At 43.8% G+C, this 24,854-nt stretch overlaps 1 protein-coding gene across 3 annotated transcripts in view; it reads right to left on the bottom strand.

The window, feature by feature from the left end:
* Positions 1-24,854, bottom strand: part of AGK (acylglycerol kinase) — a 63,625-nt gene that overhangs the window by 9,922 nt on the left and 28,849 nt on the right. For all 3 annotated transcript variants that reach the window (XM_012720848.1, XM_012720850.1, XM_012720849.1), the window contains exons 5-11: positions 23,290-23,365; positions 18,774-18,866; positions 15,562-15,594; positions 14,141-14,235; positions 10,181-10,250; positions 3,008-3,087; positions 551-608 (exon numbers count right to left, since the gene is read on the bottom strand). In XM_012720848.1, the coding sequence (XP_012576302.1) occupies positions 551-608; positions 3,008-3,087; positions 10,181-10,250; positions 14,141-14,235; positions 15,562-15,594; positions 18,774-18,866; positions 23,290-23,365 (505 nt within the window). The remainder of the gene's footprint in view (positions 1-550; positions 609-3,007; positions 3,088-10,180; positions 10,251-14,140; positions 14,236-15,561; positions 15,595-18,773; positions 18,867-23,289; positions 23,366-24,854) is intronic.

Genomic DNA, 24,854 nt, shown 5'->3' with positions numbered 1-24,854 from the left:
CCAAAAGACATGTTACTTTTATAATTAAAAAAATACTCGATAATTTAAACAGCAATTGTTTCACCTCTCAATTTTCAGACTGGCCAGCCAAACCGACTTTATATAAACAGTGAAGACAGCATCTGGTCCACAGAGAAGGATACATTTGCCAGGCACAGTTTGAGATCTGCTAGAGAATACCTGTGCCTGCATGATTTGATATATTCAGATGCAAATCTTGAATTCATTTCCAGATGCTAATGTAGACACATTTAATAATTGATGATACAGAGGTCATTCTTTCAAGGTGTGTCTGGCAGGAGGGAGTGAATGAAAGTGGAATATTAAAGAGAAAAATGGGTCTGGTAATGGAGAGAATGAGTTGGCAGATGAAGGTGTCTATTTATCAAAGCAGCATGCATGATTTCTACAGTTAGATAAAGTTGCCCCATTTTTGAAGTGAAGCTAGTCACATACATCTATAATGAGGAATGATTAAATAATCCAAATATACATATCAAGGAATAACAAAGTAGATTGGGTAAATTTCTACATTGTAAATTGTATTTACCTTAAGAGTACTGAAAAAGTGAGCTGCTTTAGTTTTTAAAGGTCCAAGATACCAGTACCTGGGAAAGATCAAAGATGAAAATCTAATTAGAATATTAAGACCATCAACATGATAGAGAGCATTCAAGACAGACACACATTAGAAATGCACTTCTACTAGGAGATTCTTGTAAACTTTTATCTGCATTTCAATGCAATGTCAAGCAGCCCCTAATTAGCTATCCATGGGATAGATCCTTGCAATTTACAAGCGGTATATAATCACTCTCCTTGAATTTCTAAATTCACAAGTATCACTATAATATACACTTCCAAGCCAGAACCTGGCTTTTACATTCAGAAGCGCAATGAGTGGGAAATGACAAAGCCACACTGAGATGCAGACACTGGTGACGTGACCGTCACGCACGAGCTACAGGCCTGACCCTGAAGTTCCTGCCACACAAACATACAATTACAATTTGTAAATCAGCATAATTTCTCATTACTCATGTGACGCAGCAAACGGAAAATGCTCAGTCTGGGCGTGAAGAGGGTCTACTTCATAGTGTTGAATCCGCAGAACTGAGATGCCTCGGTGGAATGAGAGAAGCGGCGGAGCGCTCCCGTGTAGCTCACCCGTCACCCACCAGCCATCTCAGCTGCTCCTGACGTGAAACCAATCAGCACGCACTGAGCACTTCCTGCGCACACAGAGGGGACCCAAGAAACATGGGCGCATCGAGTCCCTGCCTTCAAGGGCTGGTAATTTGAAGAAATAAGGTCCAAACAGGTCGCAGAAAACAACTGACTCTACTTATGACACAGTATAAGGAGAGCACCACTGGTGAAGGGAGGCGAGAGGGGCTGGGTTACGGGAGGCCTAAACCCTGGGGTGGCCATTCCTGCTGCAGTGGGAGCGGGCAGGCACAAGGCAAAGGAAGGACAAGAGCCTGAATGAGGGCTGGGCTCAGGTCCCTGAGGGGAAGGAGCCATCGAGGCCAGAGCAGCGGCACAGGTGTGGAGACACAGTCAGAAGCATGCAGACGCCTGGAAGTCGGGATCTAGCCGAGGCAGCGGTGGGCTGCACCAGGCCCGGAAGGAAAGGACGGGGGGGTTCAGCTTTATCTCAACACGCAATGCAGAAGTGTCATGTTCCTGCCCCACAAGGGCCTGGATCATCAGTTTTTTTTAATGTTGATTAAATCTGCTTCTTTTCCTGGTTTGCTATAGAGACAAACACGCCAAGGTTGTAGTATTTCTAAGTTCATAGTTGCCCTTCATCTGTCCAACAGTGAATCATCGATAGTAACATACAGAGCAACTCATGGGTAGGATTAGTGGAAGAACTAGATAACAACAACCAGAAGTTTCAAATTTGCTGTTCAGAAGTCAAACTATGGGCAAGAGTGTGAGTGAGTCCTGAGCCTGTTCTAGGCTTAACTGTCAGCTAGCACATCTGGGCAAGTCACTTGTTCTCACCGGCCTTTCAAGGGTCATGAAGCAGGTCCTCCAGGAGCTACTGGAACCTGATCTTACAGACCAAACCAAGGGGACTTGTGGATCAAGGTCCTAACTGCAGTGATACTTACAAATAAAAAGGTCAAATATTTAAAAGCTCAGTGTGTATCTAACAGTCAAAGCTCCCTTGACCGTGCACTGTCAGGCGCGTTAACAGGAATAACATGAACAAGTGAGACGTTTCTGTAACAAGCGGGGAGGAAAGTCAGAAGTGAAACAGGTTTCTTGATAAAAGCTGTGTGTGAAACCGATTGCATCACTTAAACCACACTAAAATCATGAACCTCAGCCTTAAGGAAGTTGAAGGAAAAGCAACCCCTATCGACATGAAGTGAATTTTACATGGTGTTTCCTTCAGAGGAAGCCTCTGATTATGCCCCCTTTCCATATCAAACAGAGCATGGCACCCCCTCCCCCACACATTAATACTCTGATTTTACACAGTGAACTCTTCAAAAATAACTCCACTCCCATGAGAAGTCAGTGGGGCCCTTCAGCCACCTCAACGGCTGGTTTCTCCCACCTCACAACAGGGCCAGACCTGTCCTCCTCCCGTTCTTCTCTGAGCTGCTGTCTCTCAAGCAGCTCAGGGGTGGGGCATGGTCTCCTTACCAGAACTGTGAATGCTCCATGAGACGGAGACCTGTCTCTCACTGAGTACCCGCTAGGCAGGCTGCGGGGTGACATCAATTTAAGACTCTCTTCAGTCTAGCTGGACCCTAAGCTCTGCTCAAACACTTTGGCTAAATAAAAGACCAACTCCTCCGTACCTATCACCCAGCCAGTGTGGAGACCAGAAAGCCCCCCAACCTTTGTGTATGTAAGATAGAAACATCTTCCTCCATTATTGTTACATTCAACCTCCAGGCCGCAGGGTCTATCTATCATGAGAAGGTCTCTGTAGGTTGAAACCTCAAGGCAGGGACAGGTGAGATTTAAACAGAGTAAAACCGTTTACTTGCTAACTCTGACGCCAGCATCTCTGAAGGATCCCCACCGCAGGCCAGTCAGTGCAAACACAGGTTGTTCCTTTTCTCCCTGGAAGTTAAAACACAGTTGATTTAAATTAATGATGACAACAACTTTGAATTCTCTACAGGTAAGTACTCAGCCACTGTTCATTCCTACTCTTTACATGTTTAAAAATGTAAGGAATTAACTGAGTGCTGAATCAAAGTGCTCAAATATGCTGCACTGAGAGATGCAAGTAACGTCCACAGGCCAAGCCTCGTGACTCTGCGGAGCGGCTGAGGAGCACGCTTCAGGCTGTGACCGGAGGATACGGAGCTGCTGGCCCTCTGCTGAGCAGCTGGCTGGACCAGCCGGGTGTCTTCCAGGGCTCAAGGCAAAGAGCAGTTAGCTACATTCTCTGTAGAGGGCCAGGAGCTCTCGGCGAGCTCAGGAGCCTGGCACTCAAGAATGTTTCACGGGAACATCTGAAAACATCATCAAGTATTTCTAACAAGTCAGAATAAAATGGTTCAGTTTGGTCCAGTGCTTTCTGGCCACGTACTACAAATGTCGATCAGTGAGTTTTTAATGGTAAGTTATGCAATCTACAGACCACACACCCTACGGCCGCTACTCCTGAGAGTTTGTTCTCCACGAGGGACGGTTCTCCAAGTACAAACATGCACCAGGATTCTGACAAGGCTTTGTCCACAGCTCAGAATTGCAGCTTCAGTCCAAGAACCCTTTCTCCAGAAAGCTGCCATTTGCCAGAGACTGGGGTGCAGATCTAGCTGGATCCCCACCATGCCATCACTGTGCCCAGGAGGAGCAGATTAGGGTCTGGAGAGAAGCCCCAGGTTGCTGACCTACAGAGAGCTGGCCAAGTCTCCACTCAGGAGACTGCCCTCGACCCCAGTTCGGACCCTCTCCTGCTTCCTTTCCCAGTCTGAGACCAAGAGCCAGCGGGGGGCTTCAGGGAGAAGCACACGAGAAGAGGGCAGCCCACAAGCGCAGACGTGGCCTCTGCCTCCCTGCTTGCGTGCCTGCTCAAGCTCCAGCTTTGCTCCTCTGCGCTGCTGTGCCCGGGGATGGGAGCTAGGAGAACACAGAGTGGGGCGGACGGGGAGGCTCTCACACTGGCACAGCAGCTGTGTCAGCCAGGAGCCGAGTAGACGTTCTGGAACATGGCTACCTGGTGACAACCCCCTCTAAGCCTGGCCAACGCGCCACTGCCATAGCAGTCAAATGAACAGAGGGAGTGAAGCCTGGCAGCTTGGGGGAGTCTGGAGAGGAGGGCCCAAAACACAACTTTGACATCAGGAAAACAGAGACCCAGGGAGGCAGCCCAGGGAGGCAGCCCAAAGCCACACGGGACATGCAGAGCACAAGTGACCAGAGAGGAAAGACACGACTACCAGTTGGGTAGTGGCTTCTCAGTGTGTTATCAACAGTTAGGGACAGTGGGGAGAAGCAGAAGAAGAACAGGTACTCCCAGGACTCGGAGGTGATGCGGAGTTGAGGAAGTGAGGGAAGACAGCACTGAAGCAGTGGCCCACGCGCTGTGAAGGAGGCATCCAGGAAAGGCTGGAGAGGCTCCCCTTGAGGACTGCTCAGCGACCCCACCCGTTATTAGAGAAGCAAAGCTTGGGGCAGAGATAGGACACACCTCGCCTCAAAGCCATCAAGGCTGTCTTGGGAAGAAGAGAATGTGGGGCGCAAGCTGACAAGGAAAGAGGGCTCCCGCTATGAGACACAAGATGAGGGTGGGAACAAAGAGGCTGGAAGAAAACATGATTAGGTTCTGGACATACTCTGAGGACAGAGGCAACCTACCAGCTATCTGAAGACAGACATTTTCACTCATTTCGCCCTAAACATTTACTGACCTTCTCAGAGTTCAGCATGGCGCAGGGGCTGAGGACACACCGGAAAGGCGAGCCTCGTCCTGCCCTCAAAATGCCCACATTCTCCCCCTTGCCTTTCTGCTCTCCAAGCTAATACTGAGTGCTTCCATGTTCCTCCAGGACAACAGACTCTTGCTAGCTCCCTCTTTTTTCCAAGATTTATTTATGCTGGGGTGTAGGTCTGAGGGGTGGGGGCTGAGAGGGTTCACTGGCGACAGAGTGGGGAGCAGAACAAGCAGACTGACTGAAACATACTTCTGAGGGGAGCGGAGGGTGAGACAGAAGCCGGCCATCTGGGCCGGCTCCCTGGCCAGGGATCGAACTTGTGCTGCAGATAGCTTTGTAGTGCTGAGATCCAACCCCTTGTGCCACCAGGGAGGCCCTCTCTTGCTATCTTGTTTGTCTAACCTCCACTAATGCTTATGAATGTCCCTCTTAATTCCACCACGTAGAATTAAATAAAATATTCAATCTAAACACTTTCTACATAAAGTCTCAAATTATTAATACAGTCACCTTTACATAACAAAAATGTTTTAACAAGTGTGGTAAGTTTAAACACCAGGCTCCTGATAGATTCATACATTTCTTTTCCATAGAATTTTCATTAATATGTGTTATATACTAGGGGCTAGTGATTAAACAATTATCTGGCCTCAAGAGCTCTCAGAGTGGGGGAGGGGAGAGGTAAAGAGACACTGACAGGCCCAACATCATGCAGCAGGCACAAGACCAGAACCTGCGTACTTGTAGCAGGTGCTGTGCAGCCCACAGTCGCGGGACTGTCTGGAGCAGGGAGGCACCATCGGAGAGGGAGGATCAGGGAAGCAGACTAAAATTTAAAGAATCTAGATTGGAGGAGGTTGGGGAGAGGTGGAGAGCAGGGAGAGACGAGAACAACAGGCTCTGTGACCCAGGGCAGAGCAGGGACTCTGAGCTGGCTGTACCTACAGAAGCAGCTTCCCCAGAGTCCCATGGGCTCTCGGTAGGCTTGCCGATAATGACAGGTGACCCCATGGCGAATTAAGCCTACGAGACACCAAACTTGATTGATTTGAAGCACGTTCACGCTAGTCCTCCCCAAGCACCTGTAACGTGGTGATACCCACTACGATTCTTACACACTTCACATGCCCATCAGAAATTTCCCGAGGCAGAAATGGACAGCTTCCTGAAAGCTTGATGCCCTTCTCCATTACTACATTCCTGGGTTATGCTGCTCTAAACAAGCTGTGCAAGCAAGAAGCGCTGGGATAAGTGCTCGGACCGCCTGTCTGCAGCTGAGACTGTTCTCGTTCCTCATGTGGAGGGCAAATTCGAGGAACATTCCGGTATGATTGACTGGAAAGTTCTACAATCTGAAGGTTCCATTCATTCAGGGTGCCATGGCTTACCAAGGGCCAGGAATAGTTTTGAATGCCAGGAAAGGCGCAGCCATGGTATAATGTACATGCACACATCTAGAGAAGCCCAAGAACAGCCAGATGGGCACAGAGCCCTCAGGATTCAGAGGACTGCAGGCCAGTGATGGATGGACCAGTCTCCAGTGGAGCATCGGGAGCCCAGCGATGGCAAGACACAGCAGACGGACCGAGGAGCAGCCCGCAGTCAGGGACCTCTGTATGTGGGCAGGTGGATTATGAGATGGGCCTGAGGGGGCGGCCAGAACAGAAGGGCAGCGGCCCCGAGAGCTAAGAACCCATGCACTCTGCTGCCCAGTTCCAGACCACCCCACGGGGGTAGCGGCAACTGCTGCAGGGGGGAAATAACCTGCACACTGGCTGAGCGCCTGCTTATGTACAGCAAAGGGAAAACAATCCCGTGAACTCGATAGCTTCCCAATCTAAGAATTTTATGGAAAACAGGGGAAGAGAAGAAAGCAAACTTGATCTAAGAGGATTATCTGTGCCTAGGTACCAAGAGCAAAAGCCAAGGAATCAGCCAAGAATGACAGACAGGGCAGAGGAAGGCACCCCACTGCCAAACTCTCCTGTCTTCCTCACAATTGGTTCTGGGCCGTCAAGAGTCTCAAAGAGTCTAAGTGAAAGAGCAAAAAGAATGTGAAGTAACTTTTCAGCAGTAAATTTAAAGTCAAGTTCTCGGTTCTCGGCATTACAGATATCTACATGGGTCCTTAAAAAAAAAAAAAAAAAACTACAGGCTGGAGCCGAGAGTGAGACCAGCGAAGTGGAAAAAGCAATGCACACAGCAGAGACCTCCAGAGCCGGCGCCAGTGGCCACATGCACATGACCTGTGTCCGACGACACGGGCACACGTGTCGCTCTCCGAGGGGCAAGTCTGAATAGATGGGAAAGCACAGGCAAGGGTGAGAAGCTAAAGCATAAAGCATTTATTCCCAAGGATGGGTTCTTTTTTCTTTGAAGAATCTTGTGTTACACATCCAATTGCATTTGGGTTTGTTTCTCAGAAGAGAAATCTGGTTTCACCTATAATGTTTTTCCCCACATTCTGAAAGCAATTTCTAGAAATAAGGGTAAAAGAGAAGACAGATTCAACTTAGCTGGGAGCCTCAGAAATTACAGTAGAGGTGGCTGTACTATGTTTTCTAGGAATTGATTTTAAAAGTTTTGTGCTTCCCGGGCTGTGCCATCAATATAGAAAGCCTGTGGTAAATTTGATACTGGCTTCATCAAAGCACAAGCTCACAGTAACAAGACAAAAGAGAAAGGCGATGTTGAAATACCAGCAAAGTCAAGAATTTCCAGCTAAATTCGAATTTCTCCAGAGTGTATTACTTCTAACACATATATAAGAAGCACTGAAACACTCATTTATTGGGAATTATATCCCAATTCTCATCAGAGTAATAGTAATATTGAAAAATAATACCCTATTGATGAAGCTCTGGAGTGCTTTCACGTGGCTGGAATTTCTTTCAGCACAGGTCTTTCATTTTGTGAGACTGATTTGCTTTATCATATGCCTAAGAATCAACTGTAATTTAAATCAGTTTTATCATGACCAACGAGTTTAGTTACGATTGCCGCATGAACAGCTCATGGCTCCCCCAAATGTGCATGTGCCTCAAGCAAAGGCCGTGCAACTAATGGTGACATGTAGGGGCTGGAAATCAGAAACAATCCAATGTGGAATGTCCTCACAGGTATCCGGAAACTCAAATGAGAGCAAAGTGGTCATCTTTGGAGGACACCATGAATGTAGCTGGTAATTTTTAAGGTCACACCTGATTAATGGGTTGCTTAGCTTATGGTTCAGTCTCAGGAATCTATGCACTAAGGGGCAGATGGGGGTGCAGAGGGGGGTGCTGTAGATGATGGATTATCCACGTGAAAGTATTTTTTCCTAGGAATTTTTTTGAAAAAGGGCCCTCATAAAAAATCCAGAACAGCTGTTGGGTCTTCCCTGCCAAATTTTTATTTTGGAAAAACGTCAAACCAAAAATATTTTTAAATGTCTAAAGAGCACTATTGGTGGTTATTACCTAGATTCACCAATTACAAAGACTTCATTAGATTTATCTGTGTGTATGTTTCAAGTATTATTAAACTATTTGCAAATGAGTTGCATATTCCATAACCCTTTGCCCATAAATATTTCAGCACGCATCCCTTAAGAACAACACCAAACACAGATAAACTACGGCACCACTGTCATTCTGAAGAAAGCCAGGCTGACATGCAATATTAATATACAGTCCACGTCAGAATATTTCTAATAGCTCCAGTATACTTTATGGTTGTCCCTGTTTTATATTTGTCACTGTTGTAGTGGATTTAATGTATTTCTTTTGCGTTCACTCACCTTGAACAGACAATCTTTTTTGGATTTTGTGACACTAACAATTTAGAACATTGCACCATTTGGATGTGAATGCTTTCTCCTACTGGAATTGGTCAGATTTGGATTAGCTCCTGTTTGGGCAGGAAGCTATGTAGATGACATATGTTCACCACTCAGGAGGCAGGTGGTAACTGTCTTTCCCACTATGGTGACCCAAGATTTGAACACTTGGTTGATCTAGATTGATCAACTGGTTGATCCCTGGTGATGTTAGATTTCTGTACCAGAAAGGGATACTTTTCCCTTTGTAATCACTAACTGTGATTACAGTTAGTGATAGACCTGAAGACTGTAGATATACATTTCCCCACCACATTTTATCATGTGGTTTCAGCATCTATTGATGATCTCTGCCAGAAGTATTTCATTGGTGAGTCCAACCTACAATTCTCTGTCATTCCTTCTACATGAACAAGCCAGTAATTCCTCTGTACTATCATTGTGGACTCACAGATTCTGCATTGAAAGTAAATCAATAATCTAGCCGCATTACTGTTCTCTTTGATGTAAAAACTGTCCTATAATTAGCCAGCCAGCAGAATATAGCAGGCAGGTGCCTATACCTTACTGTGCTGTCCTCTTCATCAGTTTTGGAGTATGGCCTTGTCTTGTTCCTGACCTGCTTCAGAAAGCCATCTCTTTACTGAGTCTTGGTAACCTTTATTAGGCAGTGGTTCTTAGAGACCAAAATCTGGGGCCAGTATGCTCACTGCTGATGGGTATCATTGCTGTAAGTTTTTTTAGTGGGCACAGTCAGCAAATACACTTCAAAAAATAATTCATGAGCATATATATACAAGTTGGTAAGAAAATTCATTAAGGGGAAGTTCTATTCCCATCCAGGATATAGGAAGCTACAAGGAATATTCTCGCTACACTCAGGTGAGAAAAGGTCATGCAATTTATAAAATTTTTCTTGGGTTGAATTCTAAGACATGCCCCTGCACTGGGGAGACCGAATACGAGAAGAATTTGCCCTTGGCAAAGCTCGGGAGACAGCTGTGTTTTATATTCATTAGCTCTTTCAATACTTAAAACCGTCACACGAGGTAGAGAAATTACATGTGACCCAAAGGCAATCAACAGAGGAACTAAATAAAGCTCATAATCAACTACATACGGAGATATAAAGGAATTCTAATAAGAAACAAAGAAGCTACGACAGAAGGTCAAGGACTGGTTAATCACAAAACTGTATCACTTACTTACCGTTACTGAACTGTACATTTAAAATGGTAATGATGGTAGGTTTTATATGTTAGGTGTTTTGAACCACAATTTTAAGAAGCCTAAGTCTATTAATCAGTAATATCGACTAGAAAAAGGTAAAATTATTTTTCTCTTGGGATATTTTTCTCTTCATTATAATCTTATCTGAACTGGTCCGTTTTATTTTCCTTAACATACATATGTACAGTCACTTTGTATTTTTTCCAAAATCTAAAGACTTTACCTTGATCTGCAAGACATCAAGTGGAACTGTTTCTCCTTTCACAATGGCAAGTGTGGCATCTGTAATGTGTCTGAAAAACAGCAGGAAGGAAACGATCACATGTGAAAAATAAGCAGCACCCCCTCTCCCACACACACATATTAGCATACCACCCACCCACTCTCATTCTTTCTCTCATACACACCCCATTCCTGCCCAGAGTACAACAGCTGGATCAGGAGAGATATTCCTCCAACCACTCTAAGAGAGCAGGCCAGAGTATAAGTGGGTTACTGAGAGAATACAGTGGAAGGTTCTAAAAGCAGAAGGCTCTGTCAGAGTTGACACAAGGCACCGGCCCGTTATCCACTCGACATGTAGTGAATCTCTAGAGGTACCTGATTCTTATGACTAGATTGATGGCACTTCAAGAATAGGATAATGTTTATTCATTGTAAGAAATTCAAGTACTTCAAAATCAAATTTTCTTTTTTACTCCAAGAACCTGAAGGGTAACTAAAAGACAGGATTTGCTGTTGTTGTCTTAGCAAAACCAGGACCCAAGACATTATTCTCCTATTTCCCAGCATTACTGTAAGCTATAGACTATTCCTGTCTACAACCGACAGTGAACGGGCGTGCGAGCAGAAGAGGCACGTCCTGCCGACACTAGCGTATGGGCCTGCCAGGCTGAGCAGCTCTAGTGTCCACACTTTACCGGGACCCGGTGTCAGGTGACACAAACGCACAGCAGTCAACCAAAGAAATACTGAAACAACAGGCGGCCAGAGAATGAGCTAACTTGCTCTTCGAGAGGAATGAACAAGACTGATAGTCACAGTACCAACGGGGGGGCTGAGCGGTGGGGGACGAGAGGCTGCATGATTAGAGGGAGCACAAGAAACAGCAGCCTCCGAGGGTCCATGTCCATGTGACCCGAATCGAAGCATGACTACCAAGGCCTCCCCAGTGCTCACTGATGCAGGCAGGATCACCCAAGGTGGACAGTTAGTTTACCACTCTAACTTCCTTTTTAAAATCAAGTTTTTCCAGGTATGACTTACACACACTAAATCTCACCCGTGTAGGTAGTCTCCGAATGATGACAGATGCCTTAGTGAGTTGTGACCACAAGACCTGATCCTAACCGTGACAAGAGACAGAACATTTACAACAACCAGAAAGTTCCGCCATGGTCTTTTCTACACAGTTCATTACTCCCAAAAGTCAACTGTACGTTAACTTCAACTCAAGCCAGGGTAGTTTCTCCCCCAACACGGCCTTAATTATCCAATCAGCTATGTACATTTCTGGCTAATAATGTGAACTTAGTCAAAAAAGTCACCTCTCTATAATAAGTGACTAGGATACCTATCAAATGTTCTTTGTTTCCTAAACACAGCTTTCTAGGTGAAGTAACAGAACAGAGGGTCACCTGTTTATGAGTATTGTACTTATACTCAACACTCAGTACTGTACAGGCTATTTGTTATTTACCATCTTCCTCCCTAAATGAGTTTTCGGTAAACATACAGTCTTCAATGTATCGGGTCATTCGTAGGTGTAATTACACATTCCCTAACTAGTCTTCATTTAGTTCCCTAACCATCTGCTGAAGTTAAGTACTACTACTGCACATTTGGTAAGTACAGGAGTGAAACAGACTCAGATTAAATTAAATTCCTAAGAGAATAAAGCCAGCACATGGTTACACAAAACACAAAATCTGGCTTCCGGTCTTACTCCAAAGGTGAGTTCTCCTTACCCGTTGAGGCTGCTGTGGATGCATAAAACAGATACCCGCCAGATCCCAGGGGCAAACCCCCCCCCCCCCCCCCCCCACACCAGTGGCTCTGGGCCTCCCGACCAGTATAATCAGATTTATTACAATGAAGACACCTAACTCAGCAATCAGAGCGACCGACCTGGTGTTTCTAACAAAGTTAGGCACAGCCTAAGAGCCTTGAAAATCCCTAAACACTAACTCAAATGCTTAGATTACAACATTCTGGGCTCCCTGGTTAGCATGCTGAAGCACAGAAAAAAGCCTGTTTACTTTCTCATAGGTCTCTATCAACATGGCTTTTGGCTCATTTTTCCCCTCCAATACAAGGAAGCAGGTAGGAGTTTTTAAGATGAGATTTAAGTGAGGCCAAGAAGCAGAATTTCAGGTTTAATTCTGAAGGAAACTACTAGAAAGAAACCAAAGGCACCACACTTGTGAGTCGGATCTAGCACATCAAAGAGATTTAGGAAGTTCTTTGGAGAGAATGACCTTTAAAAAAAAAGATGCAACTGAAAAAGCTTTTATATATATATTTTTAATTGCCTGGCAGAAGACAGTTAAGAAGCAACCTTAAACTAATCTTTCTCCAAATAACTCTAAATAAAGCAGCACTAGAGCATGGAACAGCTATTTTTTAGGCTTGTTTCCCTGCAATATCCCAAATTCAAGATTCTTTTCTTCTGTGGTGACTATAGCACAAGTCTTGACCACAGAGCAAAAATCAAAGCTTTGTTCTTGCACATAGTCTTAGGTATCTGCCATGGTAAGAGGTTGACAAACTTCTGAAGCCAGAGCAGACTTAATTACCTACAAGCCCTGGGGCATGCTTGTAAATTAATTTTTATAAATCTTTAAATGATAAATCGAAGCAGCAACAGCTTGACTTTAACTACAGGATCAAATGGGCTGCGCAGGCCCGGAGGCACCCAAGGCCTGGAGCAGTGCCGCTCTGCATGCAAATCGGCGTTGCCGGGCAGCCGGAGAACCTTCTCCCGGGTCCCCCACATATTCAGAGGTGTTAACAAAGCCATTCAAATAATCTAAGGTGACATGTGAGAAAAGTCCATAACCAAGACTTCACCAGATAGGTTTGCCTCAGACAAGCAAAAGTCTATCAAATCTCTTTCTTTCAGAAAATTCTAAACTAGGATTACAATATATGGCAACTGAAATGCCATTATCTGTTAAGCTGCTGGATGACTGGTGAAAAGCTGAACACACCCCAGGAGATTCAGGTTTGAAAGATGAGCTATTTTAATACAATCCTGACATATGTCTATGATTATACCTGGTGCTTGGCATATGGACCATATCAAACTATTCAAAGATAGACCTTGACTCCTTTAATTACAACAGTAAAAATAAATCCACAAACTCAGCCCAATCAAAAACCCAAACAGAAATCACTTACTGCTCCATTGCACTCGGTCTGCTGGCTATATCCAGCAATGCTGTGAGAAGCTGCTAATTAACTCATTTAAGAAATATGTACTGACTGACTTGCCCTCCTGTGTCAGAGCTCACACTAAAGATCAGCAACTGACAGTGAGCACTTGAAAACAATTTGCTCAAGATTATATTATTAATCACGGGGAAAGGTCGAACGCAGATTCAAGATCTTAACTTCTGAAGACTAGTTTTGTTGACCTCATACTTTGAAGACAAAAAAAAAAAAGGATAATAATTTTCCTGACTACTGAGCCCATTTCATTTTCAACAAAGACTTACAGCAACCCAGACTGCCGTGCACTTCCAGGAGGTGACTGTCTAGTCACTTTAGCTACTCATAACACCAAGAGAACAAAGCCAGGCTACGGGCTCAAGACTTCACAGAGGACTTGCTATCTGTCATCACAGACACTTGAAGCAAGCAAGCAAGCAAGCAAGCAAGCAAGCGTCAGTGCAGATCTGTCCTCACTAGAGAGCCTAAAGCACAAGGCCAGCCTGGAGCAGGGGTGCTGCCTTCACTACCGACTCAAGAGCACTTCCATGCCTACTGGGGGGCCCCACACGTTAGATCACAAAGCCCAGAGGCCAGCAGGGATGCTTCCTACTGAACTGGAAGCTAATCTAGGTCCACCTTGTAAGGATTTGAAGCTTGAAAAGTCATCAGAAGTCAAAGAAAACGACAGCCATGCATGACCCTCCCATTCCAACCCCCCCCCCCAGTGTCCCACCCCACATCGGCCACCTACTGGACTTTGTTTCCACTTTCCGCAAAGAGGGTATGACTCAAAGTACTGGTCTGGCCCAGTGGGATAAATCCAATGGGAATCTTACTGAAGGTAGCCTGGAGGAAGAAAAGGGGAAAAAAGCTTTACTTTCATGGTCAGAAAATCAGGCTGTACAGAGGTGCAGCGGGGCCCACTATGAAAAGTAGCTCACCCCACACACCCGCCTCCTTCCCTTTCCAGGTCCCTCGGATAGCCATCAGCTAATACTGAGAGCAGTTTCTACAATAGCAGCCCAGGAAAAAACAGGACCTTGAGTTTGGGAGAAATATTTGAGTACTCACTAGCAGCAACTAGTTAAAAGAAATTTGGTTAAGAAAATGAGATCTTCAAGGTATTCCATAAATGTACTATTGTGACAGGGACTGTACTATGTTGTCACACTGTTTGAAAAAGTTGCATACATCAGTCAACTAAAACTGTCTCGTGTTTTTACAGTGACTGATGATGGGGGAGTGTTCTGTAAATTATCTCAAGTGCAAATAAGGCAAAGAGAATAAAGAAATTCAAGTAGCAGGAGGTAATGGCTTAGCAGTAATTAAATCAAATGACACAAGTAAACAGACATTTGAGCACAATCTATTACCAAAGGAGTAGAAAGGATCTTCTTTCTTGTTATTTATAAAACATTTTTGGCTATCAGAGAAAAGTCTAAAACAATGTCACAAATACCCACATTCCCAAGTCATATTAACAAATGTTAAATCTGGCCATATTTACTTCAGATGTTTCAAGGTATCTAGACAATCTGTAAAAATATACATAGATCTTAGAGAGATAAGTAAATTGAGAAGTTTTTAGCAGAGTGATTGAATCAGGCAAAAAAAAAAAACCCTAAAAATGGTAAGATACAACTGAAGTCCTTCTTTTTCCAGAGAAAACCATCATTCTGAGATTGGTGAGATTCCATTCATATGACTCTACCTTTAATCAAAGATTTCAGACATTCATTTAACAGTATGTTTCTCTTATGAATTCTAAAACTTGGAAGAAATGCATAGCACGTTTGGCAACTAAATTTTTTTACTCAGTATTTTCTAGATTTAAACCTGTAGATACCTGTAAATCTAGTTCACCTTTACTGCTGCATGACTCTGAATATGTAATGTTTACCCCAATTTACTTATGGAGAAATTCTTTGAAGAAAAGATCCTATAAGAAAATGTCCTATTTTAGACAACTCCCAGTCAAAGTCCTTAGATGCTGGGTGACCAAGGGCTATAAGAGTGGCCTCGAGCTGGGCAGTAGACTTTCATTTTGCAGAAGCACAGCTTGTGCTGCTTTAAAAATATAGAAAGTGGGGAGAAAAGTGAGTGAAAGGAGGAAGAGAGGAAAAAACAGAAAAGCAAAGCTAAAATGTAATCCCTCTTTTTCTTAAAGCTCACCTCATCTGCTCTTCGAAGAACTCCAGTAATAACCTAAAATGTTAAAAAATATATATATATATTATGAACAACATGTATCTCCTTTATCAAGAAAGTATCCGATTCAAATGCCACCCCATATGAATGTGTTCCTGTTTTCTAGCCAGAAACTGCATCAGAAGATGCACGGGCTGCTAAGTACTGTAGCCTTCAAGAGAACCCGAGGGGAGTTAGACTTCATGCTGACTTCAGATCAGTAGTACAATCAGGGTTGAGATAAAATAATGACAAAATATCCACATTAGATTGGCAAAAGTATGTTTTAATTTCATCAGTGTGGGGCACATATCAACTACACACACTTAGTTTGCTACTACAGTTTAACCAGATTAACTTATTACAGATAGCACGTACAGGGAGAACACATTTTCCTTTTTTTGACACTAAGAACCGAGCATCTTCTCAGACCTGAGACTGAATCGTGACTGCAGTTAACGTCACGGTTCTGACAGTAAGGGGCCCCGTTACCTCCATTCTTTGCACACCTTCAGTCACAGGTTATATCTAAGTGTCATCAACGTGAGATAAATCAGCCAGAATAAATCGATGATAAAAGCGATGGGGGACATTTTTACCAGCACTATCATGCAACTTTATGAAGGTTGCATTTCAGATTAATTTAAAAAGGGCAGTAATAGTTGAGTTCAGGGAAAATCAGTAACCTATAACTCAAAAATAAAAGATCAATTGTAAAATACTAAGTGAGGCAAGCACACAGAATCCTGAGTATAAAATGTGCATTGCCCCCCCTCCCCCATACACATTAGGAGAAGGGAACATTGGAGATGCTGGTCAGAAATGGCGAGTTAAAGGCACAGGACACATCACAGCTAGACAGATGTCCTCATTTCATAAATGAGTAAACTGGCTCACCATTAAGTGAGGAAACTCACACAGCTCACCCAGGTGAACAGGTATCTAGTTCCTGGTGCTACCTGCTACTATTTGTACCTAAAATATATGGAAATAACAGCCAGGACATTATAAGCTCATTGATTTAAATAAGACGGATACACAGGGGAAGGGGTGAAGCTGTTAATACAGCACAGCAGCACAGCTGAGGTGGTGAATGAGATTTAGTGGGAAGAAATGAACTCAAAACTTTGAATGTTTAGTTTTGGTAAAAACAAACAAGTTTCCATCCAGTTTTTGCACATACAGCAAAATATATCATCTTAAACCAAAGGACAGTCTCAAAATTTCTGCTTCGCCTTTCTTGGCTATCTTTCAAAACTGAGCTCTGGCTATTCTTAATGTAAGTAATGTCATTGTTATGTATACATTTGTACACATAATGTACATGTGTACATTACAATCCATTATAATTCAAAAACACTTAGTGCATTTATAAAATGAAAAGCTGTCTATCAAAAACTTTGCACTGAAAAATGGATCTATGAGAAGTGAAAATTAGCTGGTGGATTTCATTATAGGCCAGCCCAGAGCAAAGATATTTGCCCTTATTCCCCCCGAGGGAATTTGAGTTAAGATTTAAAAGTATTCAGTTGAGACTGCTATACTGAACTGACATTTCTCACTCCACATCATCTCTAGCCAGGTTCTGAGTGCTCACAGTTCTCTGAGTAACTGTTTGGGAGTTTGGTCAGAAGCATCTGGAACCCCAGGGGTGTGGGGTTGGGGTGTGCAGTGGGTGACTGTCCGCACAGGGCACACATCCGAGTCTGCACCTTCTCCTTCTCCTCCCTGGCCAGGAAACCCCTCCCCAGGCCTTGCTTCTCCAGAAAGACTCCTGAACAGCTTCAGCATCCTTAAGGCAGGTAACCTAGATCCAGCTCTCCTCAACAAGCCTTTCTATCTTTGTTCTCAGAGCTTATTCTTGAAGTCAGGGTCACTCTGTCTTTCATGGCGTCAGACAGCCAGGCCTGTGCTGTGGAACCTCAGAGCTGCTGACAGCTCGGACCTGATCCCATTAGGGGAGGTTCTCACTCTAGAAATGTTTCTTGGTAGGGAATGTGAAGACAAAGGGGATGACAGTCCCTGTATTAAAAAATATTTTCAACTTGAATTTATTTTTAAAATGGAATGCACGCCGTGTAAAAACTGAAAAATTCCTAGAGAAAAAGTACTTTCCCATAATCATACCCTGCGGGATATAATCATTAATCAGTTGTTACGCTTTGGTTGGAATATCTCCCTCTAATCCTTATCAATGCATGTTTTTATATGACTGGGGTTATGCCAAACAGATGACTTGTATCTTTCTTGAAAACATTTTGTGAAGTAAAGGCTGATGGCAATGTTCTCCCTTCATCTCCTACAGCTCACTTGCTTTCAGGATTAAATGGGGCTGGGGCGAAGTCTACTTCATTCTTCATTGGCCTGCTATCAGTATTCTTCACACTTCATTACAAAGTCACAAAAACAATTACAAGATCATTAGCACAGTTTTTTAAAAAGCAGCTTACTAAGACTCACAGAACTGCTAAGTCACACCAGGGGACAGCAGTGCTGTCCCCTGCTTGCCCCTGAACCCTGACACCAAGGAGAGCAGCGGCGGTGGCAGAAGGCGGCGAGCAGGAAAGCGGCTCGGAGTGAATCAGGCCACAAGGATGGAGGGGGGGGGGGCACCCATGGGGGTTCCAGTATCCAGTGAAAGTCCTAGGCGGCCGTGTGGTAAAGGGGTACTTGCAGGACATGGTGCTCACTGTCCTCAGTGGCCTAAGGCAGCGCTGGGACACAGTTTTTCACCCAAGCAGATGACACCCCTGAACACAGAGGCTTCTTCCTAACGCACTGAGGGGCACCGTCACACTTGGAGAGGCGAGAACCGAAGGAGAATGGGGAACTGGAGGTGGATTTCCTATGAAATGGTCCTCATAATCCAAACTGTGATCCCAGAGCAAACAGGACTACTTTGTAAGCCTTCAGAATACAAAAAGCTTATCAGACTCATCACCATTTGTCTGTTTGAGCTTATCAAACATAAACTTGCTAAAATGAAATTTTATGTGCTGGGAACAGCATTTACACAAAGCAATGAAACAAGCATACAGGTGAAAAAATTAACGTCACCCTTACTTGAGAGAATAGCAACCCTAAAAGAATGGATTAAAAGGAAATAATGTCCTTGAATTATAACTGCTTTGTGCGCTAAGATCCACTTCCCATTTTCCTCGCCTTTGACATGGCTTCAGACTGGACAATGGCCATACCTCCTGCAGGGTCCCGTCTCCCCCAGCCACGATGATCAGGTCGGTGCTTTCCATCAGCTCCAGGAGCTTCTTGGCTTGGCCCTCATAATCCGTCTGAAATACGATGCAGACTTTGGTAAATTTACCACCCTTGAGTCACAAAGCCAAATGTTTAGAAACATGGGCTCTTGGCCCTCCCTGGTGGCGCAGCGGGTTAGGGCGCAGCACTGCAAACTACCTGCTGCCACTTCACTGCAAGTTCAATCCCCCGCCCTGAAGGTGACCCACATGGCGCGGCAGACCTGTCCTGACCCGCCCATTCCTGTTCTGTTCCCCACTCTGTCTCTGGTGTAACCTCTTAACTGCCCCTATACCTCTGGCTTGTACCCCAGTTCTGTATGAATAAATAAATCTTTAAAACAAACAAAACATACGGCTCTTTACTGTTTGACACTGAATCTTTTCTTAAATTCTACATGAAAAACTAAACATCACAGTAATTTTACTTTACATCGGGAGGGACTCAGCAACCACCCAGTGAGTGCTTTAAAGCACTTTTTGTGACTCGCCATCCAAATGTAGAGTGACGTGCCTGTCTGGCAGTGAGCTAGGCAAAGGACTCCTTTCCAGTCCAACACATGGTCTGTGCCATCCCTCACCAGGGCGTCTCATCCGAGTGCAGAGCCCAGTGCACATGCAATGGGGAGAAGATGAAAGGAAAAGAACACAGACTTGGGAGCTCAGGCAACCTTGATTAAATCCCGACTCTCCTGCTTTTTGCCAAGTGACCTTAAACTTTTGGGATCTTAATTTCCTTATCAATGCAATTTTTTGTGTTGGGGAAGGGCCATGATAGCTTCCTGTAACACTGCTGAGAAGTAGTACACAGAACAATTAGCAAGGTGAACTGCTCTCAACTGGGACTGGGCTTCATGTGATTTTAATCAACCGTACATGTGAAGTGCAACAATTCTGTCTCTGGGACGACAGTAATCTAGGTTCGCTGGCAGAGAGTTAAAGCTAGGGGGTGAAATATGAAAAGCAGTTCTGACGCATTGATACGCAAAATGGAGCAAAGAATATGATGCCATACAACAGAGCAGGAATACCAGGCCAAAGACGCTCACCTAGACGGGAAGTGCCTTGAGGACACCCAGTGGGCAGGTGAACCTGAGCTCGGATTTTCAAGCCGTCACCAATGTCGGGAAGAACCGAGCCAAATTCCTGACTTGCTTGAGGCTGGCAAATGTACTGGCAGAACCACACCCACCGTAAGCCTGAGAGACTCATGCTCAGTTTAAAGAGGAGTAAAAATAAAAGTGAACTACCCTGACTCCCTTCTCTACCCCAGAGGACTATAAGGAGTATTTCCTGCTTTGAAATCTGTTGCAAAAGGAAAGGTATGTAATTCTTCCCTGAGAATTCATCACTCTGAGCTAGTCCTGACACAGGTAAATAACCCAAACTCACACTACCTGACAATTTGAAAGCCTCAAGTTAGTAGTTTAATTCAAAGAACTCCTAAGTCTTTTTTGCACCATGCACTGGGAAAGACAACCATCTTTCTGTGGTATTTCTGCTAAAATATAGAGCCTAACTACAAAATTAACAACAAAAACTATTGTGTTTCCATAAGTAAAAAAATGAGCTTGTAGAGAAGTCAGGGAAACTATTCCATTTGCAATTTCATCAAAAAGAATTATATACCATGAAATAAATTTAAGCAATGATGTGAAAGACCTGGCTACTAGAAAATAGAAACCACAAAGAAAGAAAATTACATTCCACGCTCAAGGACTAAGAAGATGGCTATGTTAAAATGGCTGTTACCCATAGCAATAGATTCAACATAATCCCCATCAAAGTCCCAATGGCATTCTTCACTGAAATAGAACAAAAGATCATTGAATTTTACTTGGAATTATAAAGATCCTAATAATATAAGCAATCCTGAGAAAAAAGAACAAAAACAAAGGTATCACCTTCAAGATGATGTTATAAAACAGTAATAATCAAAACAGTACAGTACTGGAATAAAAACACACAGGTCAACAGGAGAAAACATAGAGCCTATAAATAAAACCATACAGTTGTGGGCAACTAATTTACAACAAAGGAGTCAAGAGCACAAAATAAAGCAAGAAAAATCTCTTCAATAAAGGGTGCTGGGAGAACCGGACAGCCACATGCAATAGAATGAAATGACATCATTAACACCATATGTAACAAAGAACTCAAAACGGGCTCAAGTCTTGAATGTAAACCATAAAATGCACAAAAGAAAACACCGGTGATAAGCTCTTCAGCACTTATCTTAGGGATGTCACTGGGGACTCCAGTGCAATGGCAAAGAATACAAAAGCAAGCAAAGGGTTAATGCCCAAAAAAATATAAGTAACTCATACAACTTACCAACAAAAAACCCCCTAAACAAGCCAACCAAAAAACAGGCAAAGGACTCATCTTCTTTTCCAAAATGTTTTTTTTTTTTTTTTTTAATGTTTTCTTTTTTGCAGAACCCCCTGCTTTGGAGACAGGATCTGCTTTCCTTCTGGGCTCCCCAGTCAGGACTGGCACTTGCCTCCAGCTCCTGAGTCCCTCTTCCGCCAGTGCTCTTGGACTCCCTAATCTCTCCGAAGCTGCTGGAAGACTTCTGAGCCTCCCTTTCCCACTGTCTCTAAAGAAAACATATAGCTGTCTAACAGACAGGATGTCCAGCATTTCACATTGGGAATATGCAAAGAAAAATGACAATATCTCTTCCCCTCTGAGAATGGCTATTATCCAAAAAGCAACAAACAAGTGTTGGCAGGAATGCAGGGAAAAGGTAACCCCTTGGGTGCCGCTGGTGGGAATGTGAACCGGTGCAGTCACCAGGAAAGCCGAATGGAGATGCCTCAACACTAAAAACGGAGACTCCATGGAATCCAGATACCTCCTCACGGACGTGGGCCCGAAGAACACAAAAGCACTAATTGAGAGAGAGCTGCACCTGCAGGCTCCCTGCAGCTGACTCACGGCCTGGGCGAGCAGAGGGTGTACACACACGATGGAGTACACTCGCCCGGATAAGGAGATGAGACGGTGTCATGTGCAAGAACCGAGAGGGACCTAGGGGGTGAAAACTCACAGGATAAAGATCCAAGGTAAAATATCAGAAAGGAATAGCTGGGAAAAAATCCAAAGAAAACAAGAAACAGAGCAGAGGTTAATGAAACAAATATCAAGGAGAGGAAAACAAGACATAACCATGTCTTGATGCTCAAAGATGAACGAACAAGTTTCTAACAGGACTATGGAGAGAAAAAAGTAAGAGGGCACAAAGAAACAATGTTAAGATACATAATAATTACAGATATTTAGAAGCTAAAAAGAGGCCTCCCTGGTGGCGCAAGGGTCAAGTCTCAGCACTATGAAGCTATTTGCAGCCTGAGTTCGATCCCCAGCCAGGGAGCTGACCCACAAGGTGTAACAGACCTCTCCTATCTCCCTGCTGTTCCCCTCTGCTTCCCTCAGTGTACTTTAGTAGATTCGCCTGTTCTGCTCCCCACTCTGTCTCTGCTGAATTCTCTCACTCCCTGCATCTCTGGCCTGTACCCCAGCTCTCGTATGCATAAATAAATCTTTTATAAAAAAAAGTTTAAAAGTGGATAACTATTAATTCAAGAAGAAATAGAACTTTCTTTAGAGCCAATAAAGAAATCGAGTTGGGGGGGGGGAAAAAAGATCACTTGAAAGTTTGACCCAGGCCGAGATGCCGAGATAGCGTTACTTAGGAGTTCAAGCAGACACTCAAGGCTGAAGCGACACCTGCCCGCCACAGCCGCGCCAGGATCACTCATATCAGACTCTGCAGCACGTACTACAGCGAGGCAGATGTCGGCCCCGACAAGTCCTCCCATCTGCAGACGACAGGAGACTGAGTCTCAGACAAGACGCAAAGGAAAGCTGAATGAAGTAGACGGAACTAATACGCTTACTTCTATGACTGAGAGCCAGTGTGCGCCACCGCAGAGGGAGGCCAGTCTGACAGACGAAACCGTGGTTTCCACCAAGTGCACACACCTCACCCGTCGTGTCATGCCAACACACTTTCCGAAATAGCACAGGTCCTTCTTAGCTGTGTACCCTTTTCTTCTTATCTAAATCTCGTAAATTCTAAAACTTGACTTAAAATCCTTACCAGAGACAATTCTGCACCAGTGAAAAAAGGTTCAACTGCCTGTGGAATTACCAAGAAATTAATTACTCAAACTTGAAGGGTTTTATTTTTCTAGGCAAAGAATTCTTAAAGCTACAACCACTTTCACCTTTCAAGAAACAATAATGTCACATCCCATTTTTCAGTTCCTGCTTCATCTAGCCCTACCCCGAAAAGCTAACAATACTCTAAAAAACCAAAGTTGCTTTTACTAGTTATCAGTACAAGGACACAGCAGTGATTTCTTGCTCCCGTCTTCTGAAGTGAAAGGCGATTTTGCTGGGCTGTGTTACAGGGACCAGGAGGTGGGTCAAGTCAGTGCTCTGCTGCGCTCACCTTCACCACAGTCACGTCCATGCCAGACAAGTGCAGGATCGGGGCTGCATTTTTTTCAAAGAGAGTCCGGGCTTTGCTGTAGACAAAAGGAAAAAAAATAAAAGTCAAGTATCTTGACGAGTTCTCAGGAGCATTAATTAAAAACCCAACATCTTCTCATATGTAAAAATAATTATAAAAAAAAAGAAACAACAAAAACCAACGTCTTCTCTAGCACAGGACAAGCAGCAGACTGAAACACAGGATTCCTTATTTAAAGCCAGAAGCTCAGTGCGTCATGAGTTTCTGCGGGCGGCAACACACTCTTGCCCTGAGTCTCCAACATGTCTACTACAGTAAGCCCCGCCTGTCTCCAGTGCTCTGCAGAGGAAGGGCGGACACCAGCTGCAGCAGAGGTAAGCAGCGAGGAGCATGTGCAACTATGCACGCACGCACCAAATTCAACACTCTCTAAGCCAAAACGACCAAACAGTTCTTATTACTGACGCCGAAGCTGCGAAGTCTGCACAAATTTTCACAGAAGAATTCCAAAGGAGATCTCAAGTCAAGGACCCTGAGCATGAAATAAGCAAATTAAACAAATATCCCCTGCCTTTCCCACAGCTCTGAACGCTTGCTGGAACGAACACGCGATCCTAAGTGGAAACGATTCCCTCTAGTGTGCAGTACCTGGTGCGAACCCACAAGAAGAGTGAGTTAGTGATACTGTGAATATTTCTTCTTCCTGGGTTTCTTTCATAAGTAAATTGATAAAGGATCATTCGGAAGCAGTTCAGTTCTATGTCTGAAGAAGCAAAGCTCTGGCAAAGCCTCAATGTGCTGTGTTTATTAATCATTTACAATGATGCTGGGAGCGCTTCTGAATTAGTTTAGTAAGATCTGAAGATCTGGCCGTTAGTCACATCTATGCATGATGCCAGGAGTATAGAAAATCTCTAAAATGTAAGTGAAGACATTTTTTGCCCTTCTAATGTTCCACATAAAATAGAAAAACCAATGCTACCGGCTAGAAATGCATTATTTATTATATAATTAAGAGTGAGATAACACCTGAGCTAAATAAAAACTTTATATACTTGTAGCAATTTCCAGCTTCACAAACACACACAAAATAATTACTCCTTAATGTATTATTTAACATTAAACACACAGTTATCTTATTCTTAAAGCCCTTGTGTAATTTTAAACCAGTACTACATAATGAAATAGATGCAGGATAAATCATGAATTATGTATCACGGCAGAGCTAAGATGACTAAAATAGTGCAATTAAATAGTGAAAATTTAAAAAAAATGAACAATTTCCTAGAAGCATGCAGGGATTCACCTTGTTAAACAGGACAATGACTTTAGAAAAGACTTTCCTTGGCTTGGCCTTTAAATAAAGGTATCAGTTAGGCGCTTAAACAAGAACTCATCTGTAAAAATGCTTACAACTTACATGCAAAAACGTAACAGAACCTGAAACTGCTCTAAAGAAAAAAGTTTACCAGTTGTTTTTTTTTTAATGTAAATACTTCTTGAAGTAGGAACTCAGAATAACTGGCAATAGCTTAAACGAAGCG

Source organism: Condylura cristata, unplaced genomic scaffold, assembly GCF_000260355.1.
Source record: "Condylura cristata isolate star-nosed mole 26May11 unplaced genomic scaffold, ConCri1.0 scaffold00005, whole genome shotgun sequence".
Classification (NCBI taxonomy): domain Eukaryota; kingdom Metazoa; phylum Chordata; class Mammalia; order Eulipotyphla; family Talpidae; genus Condylura; species Condylura cristata.
The sequence above is the reverse complement of the archived record's forward strand: the minus strand, read 5'-3'. Positions and strand labels throughout refer to the sequence as shown.